At 37.8% G+C, this 12,999-nt stretch overlaps 1 protein-coding gene across 1 annotated transcript in view; it reads left to right on the top strand.

Annotated features, from left to right (window-relative positions):
- ST7 (suppression of tumorigenicity 7) overlaps positions 1 to 12,999 on the top strand; it is a 55,595-nt gene that overhangs the window by 12,140 nt on the left and 30,456 nt on the right. Inside the window, exon 7 of the mRNA XM_017733078.1 lies at positions 11,617 to 11,731. Coding sequence (XP_017588567.1) covers positions 11,617 to 11,731 — 115 coding nt within the window. The remainder of the gene's footprint in view (positions 1 to 11,616; positions 11,732 to 12,999) is intronic.

Genomic DNA, 12,999 nt, shown 5'->3' with positions numbered 1-12,999 from the left:
CAGCACTGCTGGTTTTTTGTATGTATAATGTGCATAAAGACTAACTTAAGTGATCATTTATTTATAAGGTTATAAAAGCAGCATCAAATACCAAATGGACAGTTACCCCTGCAGACTGAATTTTCCATCCTGGTACATGTGCAATGAAGTTCAGTCTTTAATTATTTGATCATGAAGTTAGTAACATTTTTTTTCTGAACCATGTAGTGAATGCTGCTAACTTCATAAACAGATCTTAAGTATTCTGTTTTCTCCTTCAAAACTGCAGTTTGGCTCTGTGCATTGTTTGCATCACACTATTCAGATATGAGGACAGTGTTATTTATTCATGCAAAACCTATCACTGAAAAGTCAAACCCCAGGTAATGAATCTGTAATGAACTGAACCCCCTCTGAGAAGGGAGCTGACTGTATTCTGGCTTTGTGGGCAGGGGAGCTACCAATGGTAGTCATAAATCAGTAAGCTACAAAGCTGCAGACTTGAAACCCTGAACAGTAGCTGTTTTGGAGATGGCAGAAGGGGCAGCTGTTCACATTAGGCAATGTATATGTTTCAAATATATAAAAGGCTCAAGTTTAGATGTAGCTGTGAATGCCCAGCATTTCTTTCATTGATATTCCCAGGATGCAGATTAGGAACACAGTTCTTTGAGGGGGTGACTTACATCACCTGAGGTAGTAAATCTGTGACAGAAGGAGGAGTGGAGCCCTACAGCTCTGGGCAAATGATGGTAAAACTACCTCCCAGTTTCCTGTGTTTCTTACACTTCATATTCCAGCTCCCACAAAAAACCAGGAAGAGATGAATCCAGCAAGATACATAGTTCCGCAAATTAAGATGCAGGTGTTAAATTTTAAATGCACAAAATGAAATCCCAGACTAGAATGAAGCACCTGTAAAGTGTGCTTTAGGCAGCTCAGATGAACGGTTCAGAAATCTGCCTAGTGAAAAGAGAAATTCTTGTTGCAAGTCAGTGTGAATTTTAATACAAAAAGGAAAGCGACTTTCTCTGGAGCTGAGGCACTTGCGTCAATGGCAGTCGGGCAAGTGTGTTTGCCAGCTTGGAATCCAGTACTCAACATCTTATTCTGGAACTGGAGCACTCATGAGTATTTTTTGAAAACATTGAGCAGAGTTCGCTATAATAATGCAGGTTCTCATCCTAAATATCTGCCAGATGGCAAGTGGTGAGTAACTTAGTTTCCTGACTCTTGCTGGGACCCTTCAGGCACACAACTCTCAATCTCCAGAATCACTAGAATCCCAGACAGAGGTGTTGAAAAAGAGCTTGTCAAAAAAACAGCCATTGTACAGCTAGGAGTGTGAGAAAGAGGGATGAGGAAGAAAGACCTGGTTTAGCACTCCTCTGGCCAGCTGGGAGAATGTTGATTTCAAAAACATTGTTTTCAGTCCAGCCAGCTCTGCTGATGCTTCATGAATTTTGTTACACAAGTACTGTGGGACAAATACTGAAATGTTTTGGGACAAACATTGGAATTCTAAGTTCTGGCATTAATACAGAAAAAAGATAAAATTTTGAATCTCCCATTCAAATATCACACATCATAATTATGCCAACTTCTGGAGCTTACTATGGGCTGCTGAATGTGTTTTGTGATTTGTAGATAGGGCTATGGGGAACAGATACTGTGTGAAGCCTTCTTCTGCTCCTGTCAATATGTATGGATAGTTGTGTATGCAGAACACTTGGTTTGGGGACTTGAGTGGTCTATCTAGTCCTAGATTTCTTATGCAAAGTGAGAAGCAGAGCTTTGATTAGCGAATGACCTATTTTGTCACTAGAGATAAAATAGTCTGAAATTTATTAGCAAAATAGAAAATTGTTGAAATTAAGTACAACATGGATCTTGAGAGGCAGCAATAACAGGAAGACCAAAAGTCTTCAGTTATTAAACATCTGAAGGACAGAAAACACTCTTCTACAGGAATATTTTGTTAAAATGGAAGGACTGGATGCGAGACAAAGGAGGTATAAAGATAGAATTTCATCTTGGAGAGTTTCGCTCAGATCAAAGCATTCTGTGTTTTGCCACACACAGACACTAAGCCAAATCCTCAGAACTGAATTTAGATGCCTCTAGAGCTCTTCATTTTAAGCAAGCACAGCTGAGAATTAGCAAGTCTCTAGAGGAAATATAAAAGCAGCAGTAACTCTAGGTCACAGCTCCAGTACACTGGGAGCAAGATGAGGGTCAAGTCAGCTTTGCAGATGCTTTTCTTAGACTGGCGTGGAGCTACTTATTTCTGATGAATGCAAATCCTCCATTTCTTCATAGAAGACATAAATAGTACACTTATGGAGAGGTTTGAAGAACATGAATCTGTCTTTGAAGGTTTCTTCATGATTGATGAGGAAGGAGATGAATTTATTCATCCTAAAAAGAGTATGAAGAATACGTTGGCTAGGGACTGCTGAATCTAACATCAGAGGGCGGAGGCCCTGTTTGTGTTTGAAAGATTGAAAACAGGTTTCTCAAGATGTGGAACATGATGGAAATGAAGTGTTAAGAGGTTCATGACACCATCTGGGAAATATGATTGGGATGTAGTGAGTCTTTGCCACTTTGAAAAACTAAAATATTTGAGAGTGTTTAATTCATTGCATATATGAGGCCATCTTGAGGACATTACTGATGGATTAGATTGTCTTGCTTAAATTTTATGTAAGAAAAGACTGAGATCCTACTTAAAGCACCTTAATGAAAGGGAAATGAGTTGTTGGTGACTTAAATAAGAGTTTGATTTTATGGTTATATACACTGCTGATATAAAAATCATATTTCTTAGTATTGTACTGAAGGTATTTAAAACCAGGGGGTTTTTTTAGAACTGATTTTAAAAACTGTTTAAAAATCAAGGGTGCTTTAATTTGAAAAAATTGGGTAGGAATTTCTATTGCTTCTGTGAGTGATTTTGAAAGAGTATATTTTTGCTGGCTTTGTTGCTTGGATGTAACTCGTTCAGTTGAGTTGAATTAATGAGAACTATGAACCTGTAGTTTCCATGGAAACATGTAATGAAATCATACATAGGTGTTGCTTTTGCTTGTATTTCTGATGATAATTATTTACTATATTTTGCTATAGAAACCAGCAGCTGTCACTATTTGTATATATTGAGTTAACTTGTGATCTCATTTTGATTAGTGTATTGTTGGAATAACTCCAGTGTAGTCAACAGAATTATTCCAGTTTTATTATTGTTTATACAGAGCATGATATGGTCTGTGAGGAAACTAGATTGCTTTTACTGTCCCTGAGGAGAAAGTCTACAGTGCTCGTTGTTTTACTTGTTGTGCTGATTACGTTAGGAGGATTTAAAGTAGTTTGTTCTAAATGATTTTGGAGAATTTAGTATGTGCAGAGGTGAAAGGCCATAATGGTGGCTGTGAGTAATCTTCATGTTGAACTGTCCTTGTGGGCAGTATTGCAAGCCAGTGGTGGTGATGAGCAAGGGTTGCCTTTTGTGCCACCTGCTTTCCATCTGCTCTTTTCAGATTCCCTCACCATTACAATGGAAGAAAACAGGAATGTGCTAGGTTTGCGTTTTGTGTTTTTTATTGATTGAAAACAGAGAGGATGTGGAGGGTATGCAAAGGCACTTCACTTTCTGCTTTGTGGGCGACTGGATCAGTGACTGCACCACTGAATTCAGGAGCAGGCCAACACAGTCACTTTTCTTAATTGGGTCACTGGAAATGTGAAAATGTACCATGCAAGAAAATGAATTTTCAAATTAATTGGAGCTTCTTGGGATTGTTCTGGAGAACATTTGGTCTGTGGAACAAGTTTTAATTGAAGGGTGATGTATGTTTATGAAGGAGAAGGGTGGCAGGCAGAATGTGTGCCAGTGGACAAAGCAAGTGGAAGTTCTTAATTGCTTCCTCCTTCAGAGAGAAAATGAAAGAAACTCATTCTAGAGTGTATTTATCTCCTGCCCCATGAGCCTGCACTCCCTCAAAGATTGCTTTGTGTTCTTTATAAGTATATATTTCTGAGACACAGTGGAATTGCTACTTGCTCTATGCTCAGCAACTTTGTTCAGAAATGAGTAAGGTTTAGGGAGAGAAGAAGGTCTCCAGGTCTTCTTTAGGTCTGGAGAAGGATAGAAAGAAAAACACTTTTTAAGGGTCAGGAAAGTGTATTTTATTTCTAGTATCAGTTGTATCTGCTGAGAAATTACTCTTCAGATCATGATAAAGGACCTAGAAGTCTGCTTTTACATATTTAGCTCCGAGAACTTTGCTGAGGATATTTCAGTTGAATGTTTGTGTTCATCTTGGTGCTCACTTGCAGTCTCTAAATGCGTATTTTTATGCCACAGAGGACACCTAAACAGCTTGTGTTGTCTCTTGCTGCATGCTTATCAATTGGCTGCATGAAAAGTGGGCTGCCCTAAGAATCTAAAATGGTTTAAGAGGTTATGTCACTTGAAGGGTACTCAATCACACTAAATCAATTTTAATGATACAGGTAGGTTTGGTTTTTATCTTTTTGTGGTCAGTGGTATTAGTGATTTTTTCTGGGATGATAGTTCTGCGAATCTAGCATACTTTCTTGTCAGCTTCTTTTGCTGAGCTTTGAATAAGGATTTCTATTCAATATTCTATTGAATTCTGTATTCTTGTGTGCATTGCTGATTTCTTCTTGAGTAAGACAAATACATAGCCAGGACAGTTTTCTGCACCTCAAATTATCAAGTTGTGTGAAACAAAGAGGGTACTTATTGCTAATAAAGATATTATGATCCCTAGAAACTTAACAACACAATCTCTGCAGCTGCTTGCATCGACGGCTACTGTCTGTCTCTCCCAAATGCTGCTGTGCTTGAGGCAAGGATGAGTGAGTCAGCTCTTTGGCTTGTGTTACACAGGTCAGGTTAGGCAGGCTGCTCTGCCTTGAGTGGGATTCTAGCTTTATTAACATCTGTAGCAGTTGTTTAAAGTACCATTTATTAAAATTTGAAGGGAGAGTTCTTAGTTCAATGAGACCAAGTGTTACCTCATAGATTTTAGAAGAGTGCTACTCTTGTGAATGGTGATATTTACCAGTCTCCACCACAGAGTGATTATCTTCAGTTAATTCTTGTTCTGATACACAAGCACTGCAATAGTGGCAAGTGATAAATGCTGATTTTAACATTTTCATATGTCTGTAATCTGGTCACAGATTCACATGGTATGGTAAGTGGGTAGGGCGGGTTGGAGTATCCCTCATTTCAGTGGGCTCTTAAACAAAATGGAGACTTCCATGATTCCCCTAATGATGTTTATCCCTTCCTTTATCTTCACATCCTCAGACCCCTCACTTTTAGTCGTGATTGTGATTCTGTCCAGAACCTCAGAAGCTAGAAATTTGGTGACTACTACCTAAACTTACAATAATGTTTCTCATATAAATTACAGGTTTCCAGTATTGTCATTCTATTGGATAGAATATAGTCACACAGTCTTGGTAGGAGCCGTGGTAACCTGGACTGCTTTTTGTTCACCATCTTGCATCACTCCATGTTCAGAGACTTTGTATAGTACTTTTATTATGGTCTTCCATCTCTCTGGAATCTCCTAGCTCATTTTTGAGGTCCTAGATAATTTCCTCACTTTAATTTCACTTAAAAATCCATTTCTAAAAATATGTTAGTTTCTGAAAAAAGTACTTTGGGACGTTCTTTCAATGATTAATTCTATCTACTGCTTTTGCCACCTCTTAGTAACCAGTTTCAGGGAGAATTAGATATACTAAATATGAATTTTCATGAACAGATTGTTTCTAGTAGAAGGTGTCCCTGTCCTCAGCAGGGGAGTTGAAACTAGATGATCTGTAAGGTCCTTTCTAACCCAAACCATTCTGTGAATCTGTAATGTAAATAAAGCTTTTTTTTTTGGGCAGGACTACGAGTAATGACTTTATTTTCATGCTTTATAGAGTTACTTATATTTGATGTAACAAACATTATAATTTAGCACTGTTACTAGTTTTATATAATGTAATTGTTTAGTAATAAGTATAAAATCTAGAACAGCTTGTGCTCTTCTGCGTTCATGCCACATCTGCCTTTAAAATTCTCTTGATACCTGAAAGACGTGCATTTTTACGGCATAGTCCAAATAACAGCATTTTGTAATTATATTCTTTAAAGAACTTAAGTCATGCTCTAAAGACTTCAATCCTCCAATTAAGAGAGAACATAAAGGCTGCATGTTCTAACATATTTCCTTAGAGTTTGCATATTTAGTAAGATATTTTTCACTTCATTTACTCATTGTTAATCCTGCATTGAAGAGAAGTCGTATTATCTTTGAATATTACACAGAATTAGGCCTAAATTCAATTTTAAAATTGAATGATGGCAAATTATAAGCCTGTGCCATCCCACAGTGTAAACTGGATCTGGGTCTCTTTTCTGACAGTCTGAAGTTGTCAAATTTCCTGAATTCCACATACAAGGAAAATACGAGGATCCTACTGGTACTCATTTCCAAGCTTCAAAACAACAGGATCTGACAGATTTGGTTTCTTAGCTCCTATCCCCTCTGAGCTGTAAAAGAGTAACTGTGGAGCTGCTTCCAAACAAAACAGTGATTATTTACCAAAAGGAATGCAGCACTTAACGAAATTAATGAATTGACAGAATCCTACTTTTGCTATAATTAAGCAGAACTTTAATTCAGGTACGTCCAGTGTATTTAATTAATTTTCCAACTCCAAGAGCTGTGACAGTGTTTACATCACAGGAATCCCACTCACAATATGACGGTGGTGGAATGACTTGCACTTTTAGGACCAGGAGTTAGACTAATTTTTAAGCATTTTACATTGCTAACAGAGCCTTTTTGTGTGCTAACTTCGGTCTGCTGACACTGTTTCTGCCCTTCTGTCCTTGACAGGTGAGCTGGCCAGGAGAACAACTTAAGATTAGTGTATCTAATTAGACATCAGAAGGTCAACATGGAGTGACATGTTGCAAAAGCCCAGGGTGAGCTTCAGTCAGAGCTTAGACGTGTGAAAGGTCATCTGCAGACAATGAAGCCCACAGAAATGGAGGCTTCTGTTTTTCTACTCAGAAATGGCTTGGAGTTCTACCTTTCCTACCTTGTCCAGTTAACAGATTACAGGTCATATGCCAGAAAGCAGTTTATGCAAAGCACTTGTGAAAAGACTGGTGCTGTCCATACTGTGTTCTTGGTCCTTCAGTTTTGGTGGATAGTTGCACCTGAAAGATGGCAGCCTCAGTCATTCCTCTTTTAGGAGACAGAGTTTTCCATTTCAGATACCCACTGCAGGAACATACGCACTAGGAGTTAAGGTTGTAACAGTTTCACAGTTTGCATTGAATTTCCCTTGTTTGCTTGTTGTTTATTTTAACATTAATTATGAATGCATTCAGTTGAATACATTGATCTGAAAATCAAAAATTGTTTGTGGAGAAATAGGAGTACAAGCAATGAATGATTGCATGCCCTGCCCATAGAAGTTGTGACCATGCATACAATCATAATGCAAATGGAGAATAAATGTGTCAACACCAGGTTATATATAACATCATTCATTGTCCACCTTTGTATGCCCTTGTGTCCTGGGGTCTAGTTGTAGGCATAGCTGCAGGTTATAGTGTGTTTCTACACAAATAATGTTTCTTGGCTAATTGATTCATAATGTTGTCACAGAGAGAATAATAGATGCAGACATTAAAGCTACATTCCTTTAAAATGTTTAAAAAAATTAGATCTAAATGAAAATGCTGATAACTGAAATACTCTCAGGGAAGGGAATCTTCTTCAGTAAACATCCTTTGGGAGATAAAACTTGTTCCTCATCCAAAAAATCAGAGGGAGATTTCCTTTTACCATAAGGCATTTTTTGTGATCATCATTTTTTCATATCACAAAATCATTGAACCTACACCCTGCAATGTGAATTGAAGTGAATCTGGGAATAGGGTGCTTCTGGGACTAGTGCTCACATATCTGACTGTGTCAGACTTACTTCCAAAATTTATCTGCAAACTTATACTCCCAAAATACTATTTATCTAAAAAATTAAAACTGAAATATCTGCAAAAACTACCTTTATACCCAATGAATCTTTCAAAGAAAAGCAGCTCCACTTTCTACACCTGTACCTATTTCCCCCCAAACGCACAGAAGAATTTGAACAGAATATGTACTAACCCAGCTCCAGGGCTGACTTTGATCACTAGAAGGTATTTTGACCAATACAAGTTCAAAGTAAAATCCTTGTGAACATAGATTTTGCATAATATGTTCAACAGCCATCTGAATATCCTCATGTTGTAAAGAGGGAATGCATTTATAGCCATGTGGTGTCTGTTTTCACGCGGTGTGAAAATGAGTTTAGCTTAATGGAACACTTCTGTTTAATGCCAGGCAAGAAACCAAGTAACTGGAATTTACAATGGCATTTTTAGTCCTAAGTAGTGTATATGTAAAATGCTGTAGTGGCTCTGTGGCTCAAGAAATCTTGAGTGCTCAATTTGATGGCTGTTTCTTGAGGTCTGAAGGTGTGGAGAAAGATGATAGCAGAGCCTTCATCTTGTCTTCAAGTGCAATGCTTGCCACGCAAATGAAAGTATTTCTCAGGTTGCAGTAAAGAAGTAAAAATAATTAAAACTTATAAGCCAAGTGATTTGGCAAATATTAGTCTGTAACTTTGCAGAAAATAAATCTTTGGGTGCAAAGGGATGTCTGTGCCTCTTAAACTGGAGGCCAGATTAGAGATCAGTGATGTATGGATCTGGGGAACTCAAGGGTGTGTTTTTCATCTTGTGTTCAGGGATAATGTCCCCATCTTTACATCTCTGTGTGGAGTATGAGCCAGCTCCCCCTTCATCTGCTAGGGAGGGGAGCAAGCTCAGTCTGCTCCCCATTGCTCCTCAGCATGACCCAGTATGTGGCCTGCCCTGACCAGTCACTAGACCTGTGTGGCTGTTTTTTTCTTCCCCAGTGTTTGCTTTCACTATGAGACCTGAAAGATGACCTGTCATAATATTCTTCCATCAAAGTGGCTTTACTTTCTGGCAAGTTTCTAAATAAACAAATTTTTACTGTGACTGGAAATTATTTGCAGCAAAAACTAGATACTCTACATCCAGATATGACAGAGAAATGAGTTCATGTCTTCTTTTTCTTTTTTTAATAGCAAATATGCTGTCATTTATGCACAGTCAGTGCATAAATAGCTGAGTGGCCTCTTAGAGGTGTTTTGAGGCTGCAGTATTAACTGAGTTCAGTGTTACTGGGTTGGACTTCTTAGTACTCGACCTTTCCCAGATGAAACCTTTATTAACACTTGTCAGTTTGTAGTCCTGGCAGTCCAGACAGTGACCTTTATTCCTCTGCTGTCTGAGACAGGGTTTATCACTCTGACAGAACCTAATTAAAATAGCAAAAAAAATAATCAGTGAGTGATGTCAGTGAGAGGCGGAGAATCGGAGTAAGAGCTTTTACTGGCCAGAGTACATCTGTAACTAGCTGCAGCTCTTCCCTTTTCTTCACTGATGGAGGGAATGTTATTTTGCCAGCCATTATTCATTCTCAATGAGCAGGGATAATCTTTCTTAATCCCTTAGAGGGGTTTCTTCACAAGATGTTCATTCTGAACTTTGAATCACATTTAGGTAGTGCCAGATTCTGTCATGCTCTTTCCTGCCAAATAGTAGCTTCCTATCTTAAAAATCCAATAGTAAGGACAAGAATGAAGAGAAGTAGACTCATTGATGGATCTTTAACTAATGAATCCAACTATGTGAATTTTCACCTGCACTTACTTTTCTTCATGAACAATGAGTTAATACTTTTTATTTTATTCTCAAATCCTTTGACTTAACCTAGATGAGCATCAAGATCTGTAGTCTTTTTTTTTTTTTTTTTTTTAAGGGGGGAGAAGAGCCTGAGAACTATGCAGTTTTGTTTGTGTTCTTTTTCACAGGTTCAGCTCCTACCAAACTGGGAGTTTATGGCCATCCCCATGCCATTAACATGAAAAGTTCAGTGACCTATTTCAGCTGCTCTCTCAGTGATCCTGATTCTCACCAGAAATTTATGTAATCAGTTAAACAAAACACTTCCATCCTTGCCTTTCATCTAATAATCCTCAAACTGCAGCAAAATCAATGCTTTTCCGGACAGACAAGTTTAGAGTCTTAAGGTCAGAATAGTTCTTCCATTAGCCTATGCCAGACCATTTCACAAGACAGGAATTCTCTGTGCTTTGCTTCTCTGTTAAGGTCTCTTTCTTAACAGAGTGAAGACACTCCAGTGCATTATCTGTTTCTCATTTCTGAAGTTCTTGGTGAATATTCATCCCTCTTGTTTCAGTCCTTTTTATTTTTGTTTATCTTATCTGTTTGTGAGATTAAGATTTTCTGGTTCTCATAGTTCTGCTGTTTACATCTTGAAAGGTAGGTTTATCAAGTGTCAGAGTTTTCAGATCTGGCTTATTATTTTCAAGTAGAGCAAGGCTGACCTTGGATCATATTCTTTACTTGGCATGTTGCAGTATTTCTTTTCTCATAAACCCTATCAGAGAGATTGTAAATTTTAGTGTTTCCTTGCAAGTTCCTAAAAAATAATGTCAGCAGTGGTAATACCAGCTACCCCAGTTCTTCACTGTCAGGGACCTTTTTGTGCTGAATCTGCATCATGTAGGCAGTTAAACAACCTTAAAGGGGACACAAGGAAGCAAGGATCTTTTAACACTACAGTTCTTTAGAGAATCACTCTGACAATAAAAAATATTGTTTAATCAATTCTGCAGTAAAAAACATGGGTGCTTCTTATAAGTGTGACTTAGAAAAAGAGATGCAATAGAGTATCAGCTTCAGTCCTTTGATTCTATGCAGGTATTGAAACTCAGGATATCTAAAAACAAATCCCTGGTATCTCTCAAAGGCTTAGTTCATGAAGTAAAAGCACTTACATGTGAAAAGATTAGATTATTTTAACTCTGTATTTCATTCAGTTTGTCATCAAGATGGATTCCTTAGTTATGGTGTTCGATTTGCATAAGCTTTACCTTTCCTATTGTTGCAGCCTTTTCTTTTCTTTCTCTTTTTCTTATTTTTTATATTGGCCACAATTGCAATTGTGTTCTAAAGTATTTACAGTTACAAATCCTGGTATCACATACTTGATAATATGGTTGCATATATGTAAGCTTCTCTCATTTGATGTCATTGTGGTTTTTCAATGTGTTCTCTGTTTTTTCCACTAATACACCAGAGAGATGCTGGATGACTTACTACTGATACGCTGGAGCTACACTGTTGAAGATTCTCTCCCAGAACAATAACTCTTTCTCGCTTTGAAGAAGCCTGTTCATTGAAGGAGAGTTATGTGTTCAGATAGCTGGGTTGTTGGCTTTGACTAATTTCATCCTATACAAACATGTCTTGACAAGAACCTGACCTAGTATCCATATGAGCTCAGAAATTTCTGAAATAATAGTGAACTCTGGGAAAGAAGAGCAAGGGGAACTGAGGAGTTTTAACTTGGTGCCAGCTATTTCAGTGCATTTTGAACAAGAAATCCATCTCCATTTTAATAATCTAACCCTTTCATATGTTATTGATTGTAGTTGATGAAGGAGTTTCCCCTGCTCAGCATGTTCAACATCCATGAAAATCTGCTAGAGGCTTTGTTGGAACTGCAAGCATATGCAGATGTCCAGGCAGTCTTAGCAAAATATGATGGTAAGTTCAAATATGTATTTGTATTTTCTATAGGTGATACACACAGAAGAAATATATTTAAGTCAAACTCTTAAAATTTAGGAAACACTGTAATTAAATTGATTGGAATGAGCTTCATACATGCCCTTACACAATCCTTTATCCAAAGATTAAATACTGTGCATTTTTTCTGCCAACGCATCCTTAAATCATTGTACAGGGTGATGGCACTCACTAGAAGCTCCTCTGTGCTTTCTTTGCTTTCTGTTGATTTTTAAACAATGACTGTTTAGGTTTTGCAGACTTTTTATTGCGTGCTATTCAAACATTTTCTGAAGAAAAGATTATCAGTGCCCCTGTAGACTTACCTGTGAATGTTGACTTAGTAGCATACAAGTGCTTTACAAGCATTGATTTAACTTCATAGCAGTCTAGTGAGTAGCAGACTTCATGTCTTAAAGGGAAAACTTGGAAAGCTCAGAAGAGTAGGTGGACTTGTATTAATTTTTTTGTTGTTTTTCAGTAGACATTGGTTTTTGCGGCACTGCAACTGTTTTCATGTCCAAATCACAGCTGCTGCATCTCTAGCTCTTTGAACTTGAATTCAAGACACCAGGATTTCAGAGATGCAGAGTGAGAATCACCAACTGGCATACATTGTTTAGTCCGAATTTACTGGGTTTTTCTTGTATTGCGTAAAAGCTTGGTGATAAAAACAGGAATACAATCCATCTGTAGAGCAGCCTTCATCAGCCCGCACAGTGCCACTCGTCCTCCTCTTACTGCAGTCCCTGGCTTACTCAGTAGCCACATCCCAAGTTCTGCATCGAGTGAATCAGGGAACCTACAGCTGTCAGTTTCCTGTTGTGTTACTACACAGTCCTCATTCATCCTCAGAAAAGTGTCATTCTGGGTTATGAGAGCTTATTAGTCCTCATTCATCCTCAGAAAAGTGTCATTCTGTGCACTGGGTTATGAGAGCTTATGAAAGGAATATTATATAATGATATAACTAAAAATGAGATCATAACCTGCATGTATCAAATAGCTGACTTAAGTGAAACCTATGTAGCCTTAATTAACTCTTTTGCTAGGTTGATCTTGTAGCCTTTAAAATGTTCTTAATTGCTAGCTCTTACTATCTCTGGTGTTCTTTGAGCAAAGATTTTAAGGTTTGCAACATCTACAGTTTTGGAAAAGATGGATGGACATTATTTGAGCTACTGTTGTATAAATGCCTATCAATATGGACACTGGAGCCTATATGCACAATGCTTTGGACACTCTTT

This window comes from Corvus brachyrhynchos, unplaced genomic scaffold (genome assembly GCF_000691975.1).
Source record: "Corvus brachyrhynchos isolate BGI_N302 unplaced genomic scaffold, ASM69197v1 scaffold32, whole genome shotgun sequence".
NCBI classification, from domain to species: domain Eukaryota; kingdom Metazoa; phylum Chordata; class Aves; order Passeriformes; family Corvidae; genus Corvus; species Corvus brachyrhynchos.
The sequence above is the reverse complement of the archived record's forward strand: the minus strand, read 5'-3'. Positions and strand labels throughout refer to the sequence as shown.